This window comes from Ranitomeya imitator, chromosome 3 (genome assembly GCF_032444005.1).
Source record: "Ranitomeya imitator isolate aRanImi1 chromosome 3, aRanImi1.pri, whole genome shotgun sequence".
NCBI classification, from domain to species: Eukaryota; Metazoa; Chordata; class Amphibia; order Anura; family Dendrobatidae; genus Ranitomeya; species Ranitomeya imitator.
This window is the reverse complement of record NC_091284.1, coordinates 96,816,909-96,837,985: the sequence shown is the minus strand read 5'-3', so window position 1 is coordinate 96,837,985 and position 21,077 is coordinate 96,816,909. Positions and strand designations below refer to the sequence as shown.

Sequence of the window (21,077 nt, the reverse complement as noted above, 5' to 3'; positions counted from 1 at the left end):
TTTCAATGCAAACAGTGTTTTATAAGCAGTAGATTAACACTGCCTGGACTACAGCTCACATGACAAGCAGTCCAGCTATCTTCTAAATACCCATTGAGAAGTATACAGTATAATATTGGGACATTTGTTATATTTCCATTGTATAACCTAAGATGAGCTTTTTGGGTCTGGAACACCATTTTCAGGTAAAATGACGCAAAAAGCGGCTTTCTGTTATTAATAAAGAACTACCACATACCGAATCAATTTGCAAATGTATTCAGCATTCGGCCAAAATGGTTCTTGACCACAATGGCATTTGCAATCTAGTTTCCCGAACTCCCAATCATTCAGGCCGGCATAACAAGAAGTCAAGTTACCTTCCAGTTTGCTTTCTGAGTACAGCATAAAAAAACAAAAGTACAAAGAGCAAACCCACACAAAACTCAGGGACAACACGCGAACTCCATCCAGATGTTGCTTGGCTGGATTAGAACCAGTGGCCCCAGAACAATAAAATATATATACATGGACTAACATATTCATAATTAAAACAGAGGCAATTAGAAGAGAATGGATGAGAAAAACCATGATGTATAAGCCATGAATAAAATAAGGAAAAAGCAATAGTACAATCGCCTTCCACCACCTGACGAACATCTACAGACAGGAACGTAGCAAAGCCTCCAATGGTCTGAGAACAGGACGAATTGGAAAGACTTTGCGAATTTCCACACTCGGATTATTTTGTCAGAATAAAGATGTAGATTTCTATCAGTAAACCAGCGCGCTTTTTATTATGCTTTCCTGCAATGTATTTCACCAAGGCTGGTGGTCCGTCAGACAAGTGCATACCCATATTCCATATTGTAGATTGAATTTTAAAAAAAAAACACCACAACAAACACAATTATAAAGCTGCAGGTAAGGAAAATAAAACCACTATCAGCGGTAGCCAGAAATTTAAAAAGGTCAATGTTATGTTAGGTTACATTCTTAATACTAAAAACATTGTGGAATGATATAAACACATGAATGTGGTGGTAGAAATGTATCTATTCTAGAAATATATTAAACGTTATACATTAGTATTGTCTAATTAATTAATTAACAAGAAGCTGTCAGCAGGTTTTAGCTATGTAAATTGAGAGTAGTACGATGTAGGGGCTTAGACCCCGATTCCAGAGATGTGTCACTTACTGGGCTGCTTGCTGCAGTTTTGATAAAATCTTTGTTTTCTCTGCTGTAGATGTAACAGTGTCGGAATGCTGAGCTCTGTATAACCCCGCCCAGAGCCCTAATTGGCAGCTTTCTATGTAGATTGTTAACAACCTGCCAATCAGTGGTGGGGGCGTGGTGATACAAGTAAAAGCTGGACTGCCTGGCATGAGACATCTAGTCCGGTAATCTCCAGCTGATAAAATACTGATTGTATTCAAACTAAATCAAACTTCGGAGCAAGTGACATGTCCCTGTAATCAGACTCTGCTCCTACATCATGCTTCACAAATTAAGCAGAAAAAAACCTACTGACAGATTCCCTTTAAATAACTAGCATGCTGTGTTTTTCTTTTAAATTTTTTTTAATCATACTATTGTTCTATGGCCCTTATTAGTGACGTCACAGTAAAACTGCTCATAAGCAATCATTATTGGAAATTTGGAAAAATAGAGAAAACGAAGTTGGACTCCACAACCCTACTGTTATCCAGCCAACAGATGAAGGTCTAATAATTATTCATACTTGACCTCAAGTCAAATAAATAGTACTTCACCAGCTCAGAGAAAAAAAAAAAAAAGACATAACAAAAATATGACCAATGCCAATAAGCAGATTTATACAAAACCAGAGTAGAACAAAATGGTCAGATTAATGGAACAAACTTTTTGGGTTGGTGAACATGAATACTAATCGTAGAATACTTACATCATAAGCCTCTTTTCGTAGTCCTTTACTACTCCTCAGCCAACTTCTACTCAATTCACTCAGTTCAGGGATAGGCTGAACTTTTAGCCTCACTGTATCTCCAGACTGGCGGATCATCTCTACAATTTCATCACGAGTTTTATTCTCCACATTACGACCATTTATTTCAACAAGTCGGTCACCGGGTACCAACCCCAAAGCGAGATCTTTAGTGCCAGCACCAGGTTCTGCAAAGTGGACAACCCTCCTGTATACCTGTCCATCAGGTGCCCTATCCAACATGGTTGTCCTACGTAACGAGAAGCCAAAATCTCCAGTGTTTCTCCTTTGTAGCACCAATTCTCTTGGTACAGGTGCCTGTGGTGGAAGAACAGAAGGTAACCGCAGATCAGCTGGAAAGGTTTTCCCCACCACTTCTGGAATGTTGTCAATCGGTGGAGTATTGCTTGGTGGGACAACCTGCACTGAAGGCACAGAGTATTTATTAATCTGGGCATCAAAAGCTCTGATCTCAACCTGCGGAGAAGGAGCGGCAGAGTTTTCAGAAGGGGTAGAGGTTTCAGACTGACTCTCGTCTTTGCTTTTCTGGGAAAAAGAAAATCGTTTGACCATCTGCGCCATTCCAGTCGAATTCTGCTTGGCCAGAGAGCCAAACTTAGCAGCTCGCTGAAGAACACTACCTTTGAAGCTGTTCTCCTCAATCTTCAAGTCGTCACTGGAGCTGGCAGTACTGAGATGGCCGGAGTCGTAGAGAGCGCTTCCTCTGTTGCTGACATTGTCTGAGTCGATGTCCGTGAGATTAAGCTCAGAGCTGCTAGCTACCTTTATCGGTATAGGATTAGATATTTCCAGTTTGGTCTTGGAGTCCCTTTTTGAAGAACGATTAAGATTAAAAAAGCCCCTCCTCATGCTCATCTCCTCCAGACTTTTTAGTTCGGCTGCAGACATCCTCTCCTTCTTTTCTTTCTTTTTGTCCTTTTTGACTCCATCTCGGTCCTTATCCTTTTTCATTAGGTTGAACATGTTGGGATGGATTTACGATACGGTTTGCACAACGTTCTCCAAACTGAGGCTCAAAGTATTCTTGTCTCCAGCGTTTCTCAAAACCTCATAGATAAATATTTCACTGAAAAGAAAAAGACGACACAATGAGAATGACTTCATGGAAGACAAACACAGAACACTAGAGAAAAGGCTGCCACAGAAATACAGTATTTCTATTGTACATTCAGAGATTTTGATATTTTGCCTTTACAAATCCAAGGGTATCTATTCCACAAGTCAGCGAGTTCCAAGAAGTTACAAGTAAAACAATAGCGAATGTACGACATGCATATTAGCAAAGCCGATGACATTTCTGAAACGCTAAGACAATATTGTATTATAAAGTAAGTGCAAGCCCTCAATGTAAAGATATTCTAGGAAAATTGTTTTCTTATAGTCTATCGGGGGATCCTCCGTAAATAAAGTGACTCTCAGTTAAGGATGCTCGTATTTTGCTCATAGTGGAGAGGAGTCTTGCTCTGGAGGACCTGTCCTATCCCAAATTATACAAATAAAAGAAGCATTACAAGGCTTATCATCAGCTTATCTTATGGTTGTGCTGCAGATAAATGTAACTGTTAAAGGGGTTTTTCCACTACTTGGACAATCCCTCTTGAAGCCCAATGATTCCCTCCAGTAAAATAACACTTGTAATCACCCCCAGTGCTGGAACTGTTCCAGTGGTGTGGGCACTGGCTTTCCCAGGGCTTACATGATATGTCACGGGATCCCTATGGTCAATCAACGCGGGCTTCAATCTCCTCTCTTTTGGACAAATCAAGACATCCAGAGGAAGGGATAGCTACTGCTGTTCTCTCACTTCCTACGGATGACATTTACTTCTGTAGGAGAGGAGAGTGAATCCAGTGATGACTGGTCACAGGTATCCCGTGACATTGTCATGTGAGCCCCGGGAGAGCCAGTGCCGACACTAAAAAGGCCCAGTAACCAGAGTTGAGTATAAGTGTTAGGCTGGGTTCACATTGCGTTAAACCTGTCCGTTAGACGGACTACGTTACACCGCGGCATAATGCGGTGTAATGCAGTCCATTAACGCCGCCATTGAATCCAATGTCGGACGCAATGGGCGTGCGCTAGCGATGTGCCATCATTGAGTGACGGACCCAGAGAAGCGGGCTGCAGCATTTCTGGGTCCGTCACAGCTAGCGCAGATAGAGCTAGCAGATCCTCCATCTGCGCTAGTACGCTGCCATACCGGCACTTGCGTTAACAGCAGCCCGTTAACGTAGGTGTTGAACGGGCTGCTGTTAACGCAATGTGAACCCGACCTTACTATTTTACTAGGGGCAAACATTAGAAATCTAAAGAGGTTGTCAAGAGTAGTGGACAACCTCTATAATAAGAGGTCTTCCCGCAGATCACAATTGATTGCTGGAGGTTCTCTTATCTATTGTCAAGAGACCCTTCAAAAAAAAATGATGAGCAAACAACATTTTAGAGCTGGATACACACTGCAGTCTTTCTCATGTTTGATCTGCAGAAAACCATCCAATGATGACTTGAGCCAAGAAGCTCTTCATTCAGGGTTCATGGTACCTTATTTCAATATATGAAAAAATAAATAAAAAAAAAAAAAAAGGGAAAAATAAAATTTTGCATCAAATGTCAGTGTTTAGACTGCTTTATCCTATAATTTATGATATAAGAGATCTCAAATTATAACTTACTAGTTTTGAGATCTGAAAAACATGGTTGCTTTCCTCCAGAAATTGTGGTAACTCTGATCACGTGTTGTGTGTGGTAAAATCATTCAGTCCTATTCAAGTGATGGAGCAGCAGTATTTATTTAAGGTATATAGGCAACTTAAAGGGGTTGTCTCCTACTATATGGATGACCTACCCATAGGATAGCTCATCAATATCAGCTTCGGAGGATAGGTCATCAATATCAGATCATTGGTGGTTTGACACCCATCACCAGCCCCACGGATCAGCTTGAATAGGCTATACTCTGTACTACACAGCAGACAAGGCATTTCATTCCCTGCCTAGTTTACATAAGTCCACTTTTAGAACCGATGGCAGTTAATTGTTGGCAGTGGTGATTTACAGACGCCCATCGATCGGATGTTGATGATGCATCCTTTGGATAGGTCATCAATATCAAAGAAGTGGAAAACCCCTTTAAGACCTTAATTTCATGTAAATATGCCTAATCCCTATCCAACTGAACAGCTGTGGTTAGGCTATTGGGCTGTTATACAGTGGGGCAAAAAAGTATTTAGTCAGTCAGCAATAGTGCAAGTTCCACCACTTAAAAAGATGAGAGGCGTCTGTAATTTACATCATAGGTAGACCTCAACTATGGGAGACAAACTGAGAAAAAAAAATCCAGAAAATCACATTGTCTGTTTTTTTAACATTTTATTTGCATATTATGGTGGAAAATAAGTATTTGGTCAGAAACAAAATTTCATCTCAATACTTTGTAATATATCCTTTGTTGGCAATGACAGAGGTCAAACGTTTTCTGTAAGTCTTCACAAGGTTGCCACACACTGTTGTTGGTATGTTGGCCCATTCCTCCATGCCGATCTCCTCTAGAGCAGTGATGTGTTTGGCTTTTCGCTTGGCAACACGGACTTTCAACTCCCTCCAAAGGTTTTCTATAGGGTTGAGATCTGGAGACTGGCTAGGCCACTCCAGGACCTTGAAATGCTTCTTACGAAGCCACTCCTTCGTTGCCCTGGCGGTGTGCTTTGGATCATTGTCATGTTGAAAGACCCAGCCACGTTTCATCTTCAATGCCCTTGCTGATGGAAGGAGGTTTGCACTCAAACTCTCACGATACATGGACCCATTCATTCTTTCATGTACCCGGATCAGTCGTCCTGGCCCCTTTGCAGAGAAACAGCCCCAAAGCATGATGTTTCCACCACCATGCTTTACAGTAGGTATGGTGTTTGATGGATGCAACTCAGTATTCTTTTTCCTCCAAATACGACAAGTTGTGTTTCTACCAAACAGTTCCAGTTTGGTTTCATCAGACCATAGGACATTCTCCCAAAACTCCTCTGGATCATCCAAATGCTCTCTAGCAAACTTCAGACGGGCCCGGACATGTACTGGCTTAAGCAGTGGGACACGTCTGGCACTGCAGGATCTGAGTCCATGGTGGCGTAGTGTGTTACTTATGGTAGGCCTTGTTACATTGGTCCCAGCTCTCTGCAGTTCATTCACTAGGTCCCCCCGCGTGGTTCTGGGATTTTTGCTCACCGTTCTTGTGAACATTCTGACCCCACGGGGTGGGATTTTGCGTGGAGCCCCAGATCGAGGGAGATTATCAGTGGTCTTGTATGTCTTCCATTTTCTAATTATTGCTCCCACTGTTGATTTCTTCACTCCAAGCTGGTTGGCTATTGCAGATTCAGTCTTCCCAGCCTGGTGCAGGGCTACAATTTTGTTTCTGGTGTCCTTTGACAGCTCTTTGGTCTTCACCATAGTGGAGTTTGGAGTCAGACTGTTTGAGGGTGTGCACAGGTGTCTTTTTATACTGATAACAAGTTTAAACAGGTGCCATTACTACAGGTAATGAGTGGAGGAAAGAGGAGACTCTTAAAGAAGAAGTTACAGGTCTGTGAGAGCCAGAAATCTTGATCGTTTGTTTCTGACCAAATACTTATTTTCCACCATAATATGCAAATAAAATGTTAAAAAAACAGACAATGTGATTTTCTGGATTTTTTTTTCTCAGTTTGTCTCCCATAGTTGAGGTCTACCTATGATGTAAATTACAGACGCCTCTCATCTTTTTAAGTGGTGGAACTTGCACTATTGCTGACTGACTTAATACTTTTTTGCCCCACTGTATGCTACGTGAGCCGTGCTATATACTACATGGCTGTGTTATATGCTACGTGGCTGTGATATATACTACGTGGGCTGTGTTATATACTACATGGCTGTGTTTATATGCCATCATGAATCGCGGTATGTGTTAAAGGGGGGGGCCCACTGAGACGCTTTCGCCCGGGGCCCTCAAAAACCTGGAGCCGGCCCTGCTATAGTTACATGCGGGCAGAGCTAGGTGTCCCTATAGAGGAAGAGGTAGCAGTCTCCACAATCGGCCAAAACTCTCCTCTGCCTCATAAGACTCAGTATTATCAATGACACATACGTGGAAGTCAAACCCAGGCACTGATAACTAAAGGGCCTACTAAGGTTTTGCTAGGTTTTTGGTGCATAAACCTTGATACCTGCGGGTTTTTTTGCTGCGTTTTTGCACTTATCAATTGTTTCCTGGGTGCAAAACTGCGGAAAGACATGATATGGTGCAGCTTTTCAAATCAGTCAGGAAAATAAAACCAATGTGTGTGTATGAGGTTTCTGAAATCTCATAGGCTTTGCTGGTACTGTAAAACGCAGCTTAAAATTTGCATTAAAAAAAAAAAATACAGTACTCTGCAAGGGATAGTCCGGGGCTCTACTCTGATCCAATGAGTCACACACAAGACATGGACGTAGAAGAGAATTTATGTCGGATTCATAGTTAAAAGTCACATTTGGTACAAAAAAGGAGAATACAATAACTAGGGGCGCACACATCTTGCCCACAAGGCCTTCATTAGCCTATCATAAGTATGGCACCCGCAGTCGCTGGCATATAAAGAAACTGCAGATGCACCATCACTACATATACAGCTGCCCTATCTGTATGGACCAATTTAAACAGATCCATATATTTCTATATACACTTATGGACTGGCAGCACAGGGGTTAACTTTGCAGATCGCAGGATTTGATTTTCCTGGACCGTTCCTCCATATTGAGGCTCAGAGGCCCGATTCACTGCTGACCCTTGGGCCGAGCGTTCCCGGCCACACGCACATTGCAGCACTCGCGCCCCACTTCAATGTACATTTCATACTGCGCTCACGCTGGAATGACACTGAATACAAAAATCAATGTTAATGCCGACCAGAGGTCAAATCTATTTCCTTACTGTGGGAGTTAACACAGGTTGTATAGTCTCCCATTCATTCAGTCAACATGTGGACAAAGTTCACGATGGCGAGACACGAGAACATATAATGGCATTTCATCAATGCAGATCCTGCAAGTTTTGCACTGTTTTTTTGGATGTTGCAGATTTTACCTTTCTAGTCATGAACTCTACTACAGGTCCTTCTCAAAAAATTAGCATATAGTGTTAAATTTCATTATTTACCATAATGTAATGATTACAATTAAACTTTCATATATTATAGATTCATTATGCACCAACTGAAATTTGTCAGGTCTTTTGTTGTTTTAATACTGATGATTTTGGCATACAACTCCTGATAACCCAAAAAACCTGTCTCAATAAATTAGCATATTTCACCCATCCAATCAAATAAAAGTGTTTTTTAATAACAAACAAAAAAACCATCAAATAATAATGTTCAGTTATGCACTCAATACTTGGTCGGGAATCCTTTGGCAGAAATGACTGCTTCAATGCGGCGTGGCATGGAGGCAATCAGCCTGTGACACTGCTGAGATGTTATGGAGGCCCAGGATGCTTCAATAGCGGCCTTAAGCTCATCCAGAGTGTTGGGTCTTGCATCTCTCAACTTTCTCTTCACAATATCCCACAGATTCTCTATGGGGTTCAGGTCAGGAGAGTTGGCAGGCCAATTGAGCACAGTAATACCATGGTCAGTAAACCATTTACCAGTGGTTTTGGCACTGTGAGCAGGTGCCAGGTCGTGCTGAAAAATGAAATCTTCATCTCCATAAAGCATTTCAGCCGATGGAAGCATGAAGTGCTCCAAAATCTCCTGATAGCTAGCTGCATTGACCCTGCCCTTGATGAAACAGAGTGGACCAACACCAGCAGCTGACATGGCACCCCACACCATCACTGACTGTGGGTACTTGACACTGGACTTCAGGCATTTTGGCATTTCCTTCTCCCCAGTCTTCCTCCAGACTCTGGCACCTTGATTTCCGAATGACATACAAAATTTGCTTTCATCAGAAAAAAGTACTTGGGACCACTTAGCAACAGTCCAGTGCTGCTTCTCTGTAGCCCGTTTCGGCACCTGTAGCCCATTTCCTGCACACGCCTGTGCACGGTGGCTCTGGATGTTTCCACACCAGACTCAGTCCACTGCTTCCTCAGGTTCCCCAAGGTCTGGAATCGGTCCTTCTCCACAATCTTCCTCAGGGTCCGGTCTCCTCTTCTCGTTGTACAGCGTTTTCTGCCCCATTGTTTCCTTCCAACAGACTTACCATTGAGGTGCCTTGATACAGCACTCTGGGAACAGCCTATTTGTTGAGAAATTTCTTTCTGGGTCTTACCCTCTTGCTTGAGGGTGTCAATGATGGCCTTCTTGACATCTGTCAGGTCGCTAGTCTTACCCATGATGGGGGTTTTGAGTAATGAACCAGGCAGGGAGTTTATAAAAGCCTCACGTATCTTTTGCATGTGTTTAGAGTTAATTAGTTGATTCAGAAGATTAGGGTAATAGGTCGTTTAGAGAACCTTTTCTTGATATGCTAATTTATTGAGACAGGTTTTTTTGGGTTATCAGGAGTTGTATGCCAAAATCATCAGTATTAAAACAATAAAAGACGTGACAAATTTCAGTTGGTGGATAATGAATCTATAATATATGAAAGTTTAATTGTAATCATTACATTATGGTAAATAATGAAATTTAACACTATATGCTAATTTTTTGAGAAGGACCTGTATATAGTGTAAAAAGCAGAGAAGGACAATGCTCAGACTATGTAAGATACAGGAGCTTAAGAAAAAATAATAATGTATATTTAATTTATATTACTCACTTATATAGCGCCATCTTATTCCAAAGTGCTTCACAGACATCACCATCGTCACTGTCCCCACAATCAGAAGAAAACCCAGAGAAAACCTACACAAGCACGGGGAGAACATAGAAATTCCTTTCATATTTTGTTCTCGTTGGGATTTGAACCCAGGACCCCAGAACTGCAAAGCAACAGTGCTAACCACTGAGCCACCGAGATGCCCCATGTGCCAGATGGGGTTAGGAAAGTCTGTTAAATACAATTTGAAGTAAACTACATGTGACATGAAAATATCATCATCATCTATAGGTGGATGTCCAAGGTATTGCAAGCTCAGTGCCAATTCAGGGGCATAGAATAGAATATGGACATCGACTCGTCATGACGGCAGCATGGTGGCTCAGTGGTTAGCACTGTTGCTCCAAATCCCACCAAGGACAACATCTGCGAGGAGCTTGTATGTTCTCCCCGTGTTCGGCGAGTTTCCTCGGGGTTCTCTGCTTTCCTCCCACACTCCAAAAGACATACTAATAGACAACCTAGATTGTGAGCCGTGTACAAAGCTTTTGTAGGAATTGTAGCCCTAACACCCACGAGAAAGCACAATGATAACACATTTTTGCCTTTGTTATAGCGTTATCATCTACAAGTAACAAAATTAAGACGGTCTAACCTCAATCACTAAAAATAACATTCAGAACAGGTTCCGACTTTTACTGTCAGGAGATACAAGAAAAACTGAAAATCAGTCTACGGCACAAGTCATCCTATACGGGGAATCAGGTTACCTATTCTCTCAGTGGCACAATAAACGAAGGTTCAGTAACCAGATATTACAATCACACAACAGTACCACGGTGACACAAATACATAGGTTTAAAGATAAGATGTCAGCTAAAGACGTGGCAGTAATGGCGGTGTAATACCGATTACATTGATACCTTTGAAAAGAAAATCAGCTTTGTTGTTCTTCTATCATAATTTTTAAAGTTTTCTGCTAATTAGATTTTGGTGCCCAGGGGCCGGACTGTAGACGGGGTCTTCTCTTCCCGATCCTTGATTCCCCACTGCTGCCTCCGGTCTCTCCATGACTCGGCAGTGACCGGTCATCCACAGACCGTAGGCAGCACTGGGGAATAAAGGGCAGAAGGAGAAGACCCCGTCTACAGTCCGGCCCCTGTGCACCAAAATCTAAATTAGCCGAAAAATGAAAATGGTGATTAAAGAACAACAAATTCTAATCATCAACATTAACAGAAATAAACACCTGAAATAGATCATTCTGTAATGACTCTATATGAGTTTCACTTTTTGTATTGAAGAACTGAAATAAATTCACCTTTTGATAATATTCTAATTTAGTGAGAAGCAGCTGTATGTCCCATGCAGGTAGGTCTCTGCCTACGTAGAGAGAAGAACACCAGCGGCGCCATTCTCTTCAGGTAAGAAGATAGTTGCACGGAACTATCCCAGGGACAACTGATTAGGGTTTTACACCTTTGGGGACTTTTTTTAATTACCGTAAATGTGTGTATTTGGAGCTAAAAATCATTCTTGCAATCAAATATCATTAAAACTTGTGCTCTTTTGGCTTTTGCGGGCTCTTTATTTCTTGATCAGCAAAGAGAAGTTCAGAAAATGACTGATTAAAGAGTTACTAACTCCCTGTCAGACCAATATAATGGGCTAAATGACTGATTCTCAGTTCACTCATTCAGCAGCCAGAAACAGACTATAAAAGGCAAATGTTGCCAGATTTTAAATGAAACCCAATTGCAAAAATGATTATTCTTAACACCAAATAAACACAATAAAATTACAAGAAAAATGTTATTCCCCAAAAAAGGTGGACAACCCTGTTAACTATGGACAAACAGTCTGAAGGATCTCTTTCAACAGTGGGGTTAAGAGCAAGCATAGTGTCTGGAACCTTATTGCTTTTTGTAGCCGTGGTGTCTAATTCTAACCAAGTGGAATTGACGCAGCACCACCACTACGACGACCACGACAGCCTCCATGGGTAATCCAACAGCAATGAAGGTTTTCTAAAATGACAAAACCACTGTGCTTCTTGTTCAGAAACATCAACCTTTTAATACAAGACAAAAACTGGATCCATCAAAGAAGGTCAATGGATTCTAAACAGCCACACAAGCTACATAAAGAGTTACAACACATTGCACGCACACGCAGTAAGTAAATATTGTGTCGAGGTGTTCCTACTTACTCCTCAGCGTCACATTCTTGGCCACAAAAAGGCAAATACAAGCACACCTCCACAAATTGTCCCTTAGTAAATGCATTAAGGTTCCAATATGCAAGTCACATAAATCATCTCTTCCTCCCACATCGGTGGAGACTTGTGATCTGCCAGGCAGGACCACCAGCCGGGCTTTGTTCCCAAGAAAAAACCACACCCCTACTCCTGAAAGGCTTCCTACTCTATTTGGGGGCTTTTTTTTTTTTGGCTACAGCAAGCAGATCCCGATTAATTCACAACTATTCTCCTTATGCATTTTTGACATACACGATTCCGCAGGTGGAAGCCACCACCATTACTCTTCCTCTTCCTACTTTATGGGTTTGTTGAGAACTTAACACCACCTCAATTATTCATGAAAGAAAGCAGCCGGCGAGTAGTAACAAAAGCATCCTACACAAAGGGGATGTGCCCGGTCACAGATCTGTCAGTTCTAGAAAGCTGGGCTTGTGCTTTCCAGACCTCAACAAACCAGAAAAAAAATAGACGTGACGAGCTACAAGCATTGGGTCGTAGAGGGACCACGGCTTAGCAGAAGATCAGGAAAGCCTACGTTTCCAGTATGAAGTTGTATCCAAACTATAAGATATCTAAACCACATTTACTATGGAAACCATCCGATTTTTCAGAAGAACAGGCACAGACCAACACACAAGAGCGGACACAGATATAAGAGGCCCCTGGCAAGGACAATATATGGGCCCTTTGTAGTCCAGTAGCTCACCATAATGCCCCATTCCACCTGCTTTGGAGGTGAAAGTGGGACCCCTTACCTCTCGGGTGCAAGGTTGCACCAATGGTGTATCCACCTTTGGTCACATATCACACAAGAGGCAATAACCTAAACATATTCCAAGCACCAGCAGGAAATGAGTTACCTGAGCGATGAGCAATGGTCTAACGGGTGCTTCTCATCAAGCTTTTATGGAACGTACATGGGCACCTGTATTGGAGCGTACAAGGCAGTTTTCCTACCGTGTTAGGTGGGCAATACACAAAGCACACGCAGCCTCAAAATACAACGTATGAGTCCATTAACAAAACCATTTTACTGAGAAACTATTTCTGGACATGGAGTAATAAAGGAAATAAGCCAATTGGGAGAAGCACGGAAGGATAACATATACAGAGGCAAGGAGCGAAACCTAGAGCAAACAAAGCAGGCTTTGAATCTACACATGCATTTATAATCCTTGAAAGGGATAACAGATTCAACCATAAAGTCACATTTTTATCCCATAAGGCACAATATGGCCTCAAAAGTCCTACATCTAAAGATGAAACCAACATTGGCGTTTATCCATCAATTATTTGTCGTAGAATTCTGTAACGAAATTCCAAACCTTTGGCCTAAGGAGATTTTCAAAAATTGTTCCACAGGGTGTTTTAGACGATGTATGAATCTGGCCAAAAATATTAACATTTAAATTTACAAACGATCTTGCCTATCTAAAATAGAAGAGGGATAAAATAAAGTAAAGATATAACAGAACTATACATCATGTGTTGTCTGACTTTGGCTGCATTTTAGCTTTGCTCTATAGATTAGTGACCTACATAGAACATAATAAATGAATGATATCCTTAGGAGCACATGCCATAGGGGAATATATACGCTAGACATCACTCTGTAGAAGGAAGACCTAAAGGCAGGCAGTGAGGGGAGGGGGTCACAAGTAGCAAACTGGAAACACATGAAAAGACCCAAATAAAACTTTTTTGAAAGTACAATTTATTATCGCTCTTTAAATGTTAGTTTCTCAGACCTAATCCTACAATCCGTAAAGAGAATGCTTCGTCAAAAAGTTACCTACTGTTTAAACCAGGTTTTTCTGTTGCATACATTTATTAAAAACTAGATGGTGGCCCGATTCTAAAGCATCGGGTATTCTAGAATATGTATGTATATAGCAGCCACATACCACTGGCCACAACATATTCTTGAATACCCGATGCGTTAAGGCCACGCAGTATATAACAGTGGCCATGCAGTATATAACATAGCCCAAACAGTATATAACACAGCCCACGCAGTATATAACATTGCCCACATAGTCTATAACACTGGCCACGTAGTATATAGCAGCCATATAATAAACATATACTCACCTTCCGAAAGCCCCTTGAAGTCCTGGCGCCTGTGTGCGGTGCACGCGGCAGTTTCCGGTCCCAGGGTTGGTATGAGCGCAGGACCTCTGATGACGTCTCGGTCACATGACCGTGACGTCATGGAAGGTCCTTCTCGCATAGCATCCTTGGCACCGGAACCTGGCGCTTGCACTGCCGAGGACAGCGCGCATGTCAGAGGGTGAGAATAACCTTTTTTTTTTTTAAATTATTATAATTTGTAACATTAGATCTTTTTACTATTGATGCTGCATACGCAACATCAATAGTAAAAAGTTGGTCACACGGGGTTAATAGCTGCGGTAATGGAGTACGTTACACCGCGGCATAACGCGGTGCATTAACGCTGCCATTAACCCTGTGTGAGCACTGACTGGAGGGTAATATGGAGCGGACACTGACTGCGGGGAGGAAGGAGCAGCCATTTTGCCGCCAGACTGTGCCCGTCGCTGATTGGTCGCGGCAAAACAGCCACGACCAATCAGCAACTTGGATTTCCATGACAGACAGAGGCCACGACCAATGAATATCCGTGACAGACAGAAGGACAGACAGAAAGACGGAAGTGACCCTTAAGACAATTATATAGTAGAAATTTAGTAGCCAGTGTGAAAATTGCTAGCTTTCTAGATTTTATTTCTAAATTGTGATATGGCTAAAAAAAATATATATATTAATATAGATTATTTTTGTATGTCTTTGTGGAAAAAGATTGCAAAAAGCGCTTCAAGCGGCTCGAATTGAGCAAAATTACAAAAATGGGCAGACAGTGAACAGGCACACGAACTACACACGAGTGCAAACTGGTCCGCTTTCTCCAGACTTGTCTCAGTTAATTCATCATGCAATTTAAGGTGGCCATAATTATTAGAAGAATGCCACCGAACCAGGCAATTTCTGGGGGATCAGGCAACCATCTAAACTATATGGGGTGTCCCAATTCTACATAGACGGCCGTTTTGAATACAAGAAGGATCTGCAAATTATATACTCCCATTGAGAACACATACACATTCTAATGTGCTAATGTTGATAGCCATGTCTGGTGAATGTACAACAAAAATCATTAGGTACCTGACATCCAATTTATGGTGTACCAAGTCGCAATAAATTTTCAAGAAAATAATACTGCATGTTTCTAATATATTTACACACACACCTCAAAAAAAGGGAAAACTTAAAGGACACAATGTAACTTCTTTTAAGTCAAACTGTCCAGTTATGAAGCATCATTGATTGTGAATCAATTTCTCCTGCTGTTGTGCAAATAGAACAGACTACTGGTAGAAATGATAGGCAATTAGCAAGACAACCCCTATAAAAGGAGTGGTTCTGCAGGGGTGACCACAGACCATTTCTCTGTTCTCATCCTTTTTGGCTGTTTTGGTCACTTTTGCATTTTGTCATTGATCTCACCTCTAGAGGTACACTACAGTAGCATGAGGCGGTGTCTACAACCCACAGAAGTTGCTCACGTAGTGCAGCTCATCCAGGATGGCACAACAATGTGAGTGGTGGTAAGAAGGGTAGCTGTGTCTGCCAGGACAGTGTCCAGAACATGGAGAAAATACCAGGAGACAGGCCAGTACACTAGGAGATGTGGAGGGGGCCGTAGGAGGGCAACAACCCAGCAGGACAGCTATCTACTCCTTTATGAAAGGAGGAATAGGAGGAGCAGTGCCAGAACCCTATAAAATGACGTCCAGCAGGCCACTAAAAATGTATGTGTTTGCTCAAACTGTCAGAAACAGACTCCATGATGGTGGGGTAGGAGAGCCTGACGTTCACAAGTCAGTATTGTGCTTACAGCCCAACACTGTGCAGGCGACTGACATTTGCCAGAGAACACCAGGATTGGCAGATTTGACATTGGCGCTCTGTGCTCATAACAGACGAGAGCGGGTTCACACTAAGCACATGTGGCAGTCTACATACGCCATGGAGAATGTTCTCCTACTTGCAATATCCCCCAGCGTGACTGGTTTGGGAGAGGGTCAGTAATCTTTGGTGTGCCATACAATTATCCATGTGGTAGCCAGAGGTACCCTGCCTGCCATTAGGTACCAGGATGAGCTCCTCAGACCCATTGTGAGACCATATGCAGGTGCACTGGGCCCTGGGTTCCTTCTGATGCTTGACAATGGTAGGCTTCATGTGGCTGACGTGTGTCAGCAGCTCATGCATGATGAAGGAATTGATGCTTTGGACTGGCCTGCCGGTACCCCAGACATGAATCCAATCGAGCACATCTGGGACATCATGTCTTGTTCCATCCACCAATGCCACGTTGCACCAGAGACTTCCAGGAATTGACTGATGCTTTAATCCAAGCATGGGAGGAGATCCCTCAGGAGAACATCAACCACCTCATCAGGATCATGCCCAGGCATTGTAGTGAAGTCACACAGGCACATGGAGGCCACACACACTACTGAACATCATTTCCTTTTCTTGAGGCATTTCCACTGAAGTTGGATCAACCTTTAATTTGATTTTCTACTTTGATTTTGCAACTGGAATATTTCTCTCAGTGATATCTAGGATGTGGTATTTTAGTGTTCCCTTTATTTTTTTGAGCAGTGGAAAAAAAAATTATGGCTTTTTGGATGGAATCTGTAATAAATAGGTAAACATTTTTTTTTAATTGAAGTTTAGACTTCACTGTACAATGGACTCCTACCACTATATACATTGCCAAAGTTTTCCTACTACATGCAATCTGTATGGCTGGTGGAAGATTTGTCACACCTGCCCGTATTACTGAATAATGCATGCACTTCCTTCCATTATCTACGAAGTGGATATGAAAGTGAGAGTGCAGTTGTCAATGGCCCTGCTTGCCAGGCAGCAAAGACTTTAGTGGGGTTTCCTATTCACCTGATACATATGAGAGACGGCTTGATTGCCCCAACATCACAGGTAAAATCTTTTTCCTTATGGGGAAGTCCAGGATCATAGAGGTTACAAAATGACCAATAAGTCCACAGCTATTATATTTTGTATTGTCAACTAAAGACAGAGATGTTTGTGTTAAAGTTTAACCGTGGTTCAGGGCCATGTTCTACAAGACTGAAAATCCTCCAAACCCGACTCCATGATATGTTTTATATCAGCCATGAATCATCCAACCCTAGTGTTTGGTCTGTTATATTGCACCAGGTATTTTTTGTGTTTTGTACCAATTTCTTGGCAAATATTGATCGGAAACAATAATTAAAAATAAAAATCAGTGAGGGCAAAATACTAAAAGCCAAGCAGTGTGTGCTGGAAGCCTGCAAACATGAGCATTTAGTGGCCGCCATAACTTTCAGAACTTGAGAAACTGCATTTATTGTTCCTTCAACCATTTGCATTTTCCTCCCTTCTCAAGAGCCATAACCGAATAAGGTCTTTTTTATTTGTACATTTTTATTTTTCCTTTGATGGAGCTGTATGGGAGCTTGCTCTTGGCGTGATGAGCAAACGGTTTTATTGATACCAATCTGGGATACACAACTTTTGATTCATTTTTATAACATTTTTTTTTTAATGTGATCAAAAGGTGTGTGTGGGGGGGGGGAGGGGGGGGATTAACTTTTTTTTTTTTTATTTCTCTTTAGTGTTTACCATATGGGATAATGTCATGATCCCAATGGCAGGGGATCACAAAAGAACAAGCACACAAAAAACAGAACAAGCTCTAGGGTGATGGAAACTGAGCTGACCGCGATCCTGAACCTAATTCACAACACTAGCAGTAGCCGGGGAACGTGCCTACGATGATTCTAGACGTCTCGCGCCAGCCGAAGGACTAGCTTCCCCTATTAGAAGAAACAAAGACCTCTCTTGCCTCCAGAGAAACACCCCACAGAAATAGCAGCCCCCCACATGTAATGACGGTGAAATGAGAGGAAAGCACATACGTAGTAATGAAAACAGATTCAGCAAAATGAGGCCCGCTAAAACTAGATAGCAGAGGATACAAAAGTGAACTGCGCGGTCAGCGAAAAACCCTACAAAAAACCATCCTGAAATTACCTGAACTCATGTGCCAACTCATGGAACATGAGGAGTAATATCAGCCCACTAGAGCAACCAGCAACAAGGAATCACATAACTGCAAGCTGGACTAAAACAAAAATAAAGCAAAACGTGGAACAGGAAAATCAAAAACTTAGCTTGTCCTGAAGATTACAGAAGCGGAAAGCAGAGGTAACAAGACACACTGATTACATTGATCGCCGGCGAGGAAATGACAAGAAAGCCAGGTTAAATAGGAAACTCCCATATCCTGATAGAACAGGTGGACACCAGAGACCGCAGAGAACACAAGTCACCCAGTACCATCTGTAACCACCAGAGGGAGCCCAAAAACAGAATCCACAACAGGATAATTAGCTTTCCATTTTGCTAGATCAGACCTCTACCAATGTGGCAATACCAAAATATACTTAATTATTATTTTTCTTTATTATTAATGGGGGAAAAAGTGGGTGACAAAGTTTTATATTTTGTTGACCTGGTCTACACGTACATCATTTTGCACTAAAGGGATGAAGAATAGTCTACCACTAAATTCAGGTAGACCTCCAAAGACATGGACCAATTAGCCCAATTAGGAAAAAACTGGAAGAGTTGTGTCTGGAGAAGACCAGCACTGCCAGTTGGTGGGAGCAATCGTGAGAAATGGCATGGACCAGATGGGTTTGCTTTCTGGTCCTGACCAGCAGGGCAAGCTATAATAATAATAATCTTTATTTTTATATAGCGCTAACATATCCCGCAGCGCTTTACAGTTTGCACACATTATCATCGCTGTCCCCAATGGGGCTCACAATCTAAATTCCTTATCAGTATGTCTTTGGAATGTGGGAGGAAACCGGAGTACCCGGAGGAAACCCACGCAAACATAGAGAGAACATGCAAACTTTGCAGATGTTGTCCAGGGTGGGGCTTGAACCCGGGACTCCAGCGCTGCAAGGCTGCAGTGCTATCTACTGAGCCACCGAAAAGCTATGCATTTCATTAGTGACCAGACGTCTCAGGATTTTAATTTTTGTGATGAAACGTGTCTTCCCATTTCACAAGAAAATAAGTTTGGCAGATGCCTGTTTTCATTGCAACGGCACTTCTAAAAAAAAAAAAAAAAAGAAAAAGACTTGTGTATACTAATTGGTCACAGACTGCACATGAGTCAACAGTGTGATGCAGCAGTACAAAAAAGGCAAATGCAATTCTGGGATGTATTAAGAGAAGCAGAATCTAGATCACGTGAAGCAATTATCCCCTCTACTCCTTAGTCAGGCCTCATCTGGAATACTGTGTCCAGACACTGAAAATCTGGAGCAAGTTCAGAGAAGAATGATCAGAATGGTGACTGGTATGCAAACAATGTCCTATGAGGAATGATTAAAGGGAATCTGTCACCCCTGGGACGTAAATGACCTATTAATATGGGCATACAAGTAATAGAAATGTTACCCTAGTCCTACCTGTATGCCTCATATTAATGGTGTTGTTCTTGAAAAATGTTCTATTTTGTCCTTATGCTAATGATTTCTTCCAGGCTCCGGGGGGGCGTAAGGTGCCTGGAAGAAATACTTGTCTCGTGTCCTCATTACAATACTTGCTCCCTCCCATGCACGCCAGTTATGGCCCCAGAATCCCACGCTTGCGCCCTGCACTCCCTCCACAATACGTACCTCATCCTCCCTTCTGTGGGTGCTGCATTCAGGGATCTTCTGCGCAGGTGACCTCCGGTGTGCGCACCGATAAGGTGCTCTCGCTACTTCCTCCCTGCACAGTCATCACTATGTACACATGGTTCCTAGTGATGAGGAAGGAAGTGGGAAGAGCACCTTATCGGCACGCAAGGCAGGAGGTCATAGTGACTCGCCGGCACAGAAGATCTCTGAATAAGTGCCCACAGAAGAGAAGAAGACCTATGTCTTGTGGAGGGAGTGCAGGGCGCAGGCACGGAATTCCGCGGATGTCACTGACATGCATGGGAGCAGGTAAGAAGGTAAGAATTACCATGAAGATGCGGACCCGTAGAAGCGCCAGATGGGTGCAAGACTGCTGTAGTCCACAATCTCTCCTGCACCTTGTATTGTCCTGTGTACCCTATGGATGTCTTCCATTTTTAGGAGAAAAAAAAAAGGGATTGGTGACTGCTGCTCTGTTTCTTCAAATGTTTGGGTATGTGCAGACGATCCAGAAAAGGCATGGGAACTTGGGATGCAGCACGTTTGCCAAGTCCAAAGTGCTGCCGGCTATTGAACGCCGGTGAATCCGCATGTGTTCACAGAACCGTGCCGAATCACCGTGTCCAATACATTCTATGGGTGAAGTTTATCTAGTGGAGATGACATGCTGCGGTCTGGAGAGATGCGCCACATGTCTGTGTCTCCGTGGGTGATCCGCAGGAGTCTGTGGACGCATAGTGGACATGGGGTTTCTTGAAATCCCATCCACTGTGCTGTAAAAGGTGGACGCTGCGGGTTGGATGAAGCACAAGTACGCAGCATCCAACCTGCAGCGTTTAGGCTTCTTTCACACTTCCGTCGGTACTCGGCCGTCACCAGGCGTCGGCGCGACGTACCGACGGAAGCTTATGAAATTTGGAGTGACGAGAGCAGCGGACGCAGTGTTTCAACGCGTCCGCTGCTCATTGTAAAATCCCAAGGAGGAGGAGGTGGAGTTCCAGCCGGGCATGCGTGGTTAAAAAAATGCTGGGCAACGTACGAAAAAACGTTCTCTTGAACGTTTTTTCGATACGACCGCCCGCCAAATACCGACGCATCCGGTGCACGACGTATGGAACGTGTGTCCATACGTCGCGATGCGTCGGTAATACAAGTCTATGTGAAAAAAACGCATCCTGCGGGCAACTTTGCAGAATACGTTTTTTCCACAGAACGACGCATTGTGATGGTCTGCAAAGAGAGTAGTACAATTATTTAAAGATACAGACTTACCGTA

General features: G+C 42.6%; 2 protein-coding genes across 7 annotated transcripts in view; one reads left to right on the top strand and one right to left on the bottom strand.

The window, feature by feature from the left end:
* CRYBA1 (crystallin beta A1) overlaps window positions 1-21,077 on the top strand; it is a 426,252-nt gene that overhangs the window by 195,115 nt on the left and 210,060 nt on the right. The gene's annotated exons all lie outside the window — the stretch shown is intronic.
* MYO18A (myosin XVIIIA) overlaps window positions 1-21,077 on the bottom strand; it is a 420,009-nt gene that overhangs the window by 380,809 nt on the left and 18,123 nt on the right. For all 6 annotated transcript variants that reach the window (XM_069761190.1, XM_069761191.1, XM_069761193.1 and 3 more), the window contains exon 2: window positions 1,907-3,032. In XM_069761190.1, the coding sequence (XP_069617291.1) occupies window positions 1,907-2,929 (1,023 nt within the window). In that variant the 5' untranslated portion in view covers window positions 2,930-3,032. The remainder of the gene's footprint in view (window positions 1-1,906; window positions 3,033-21,077) is intronic.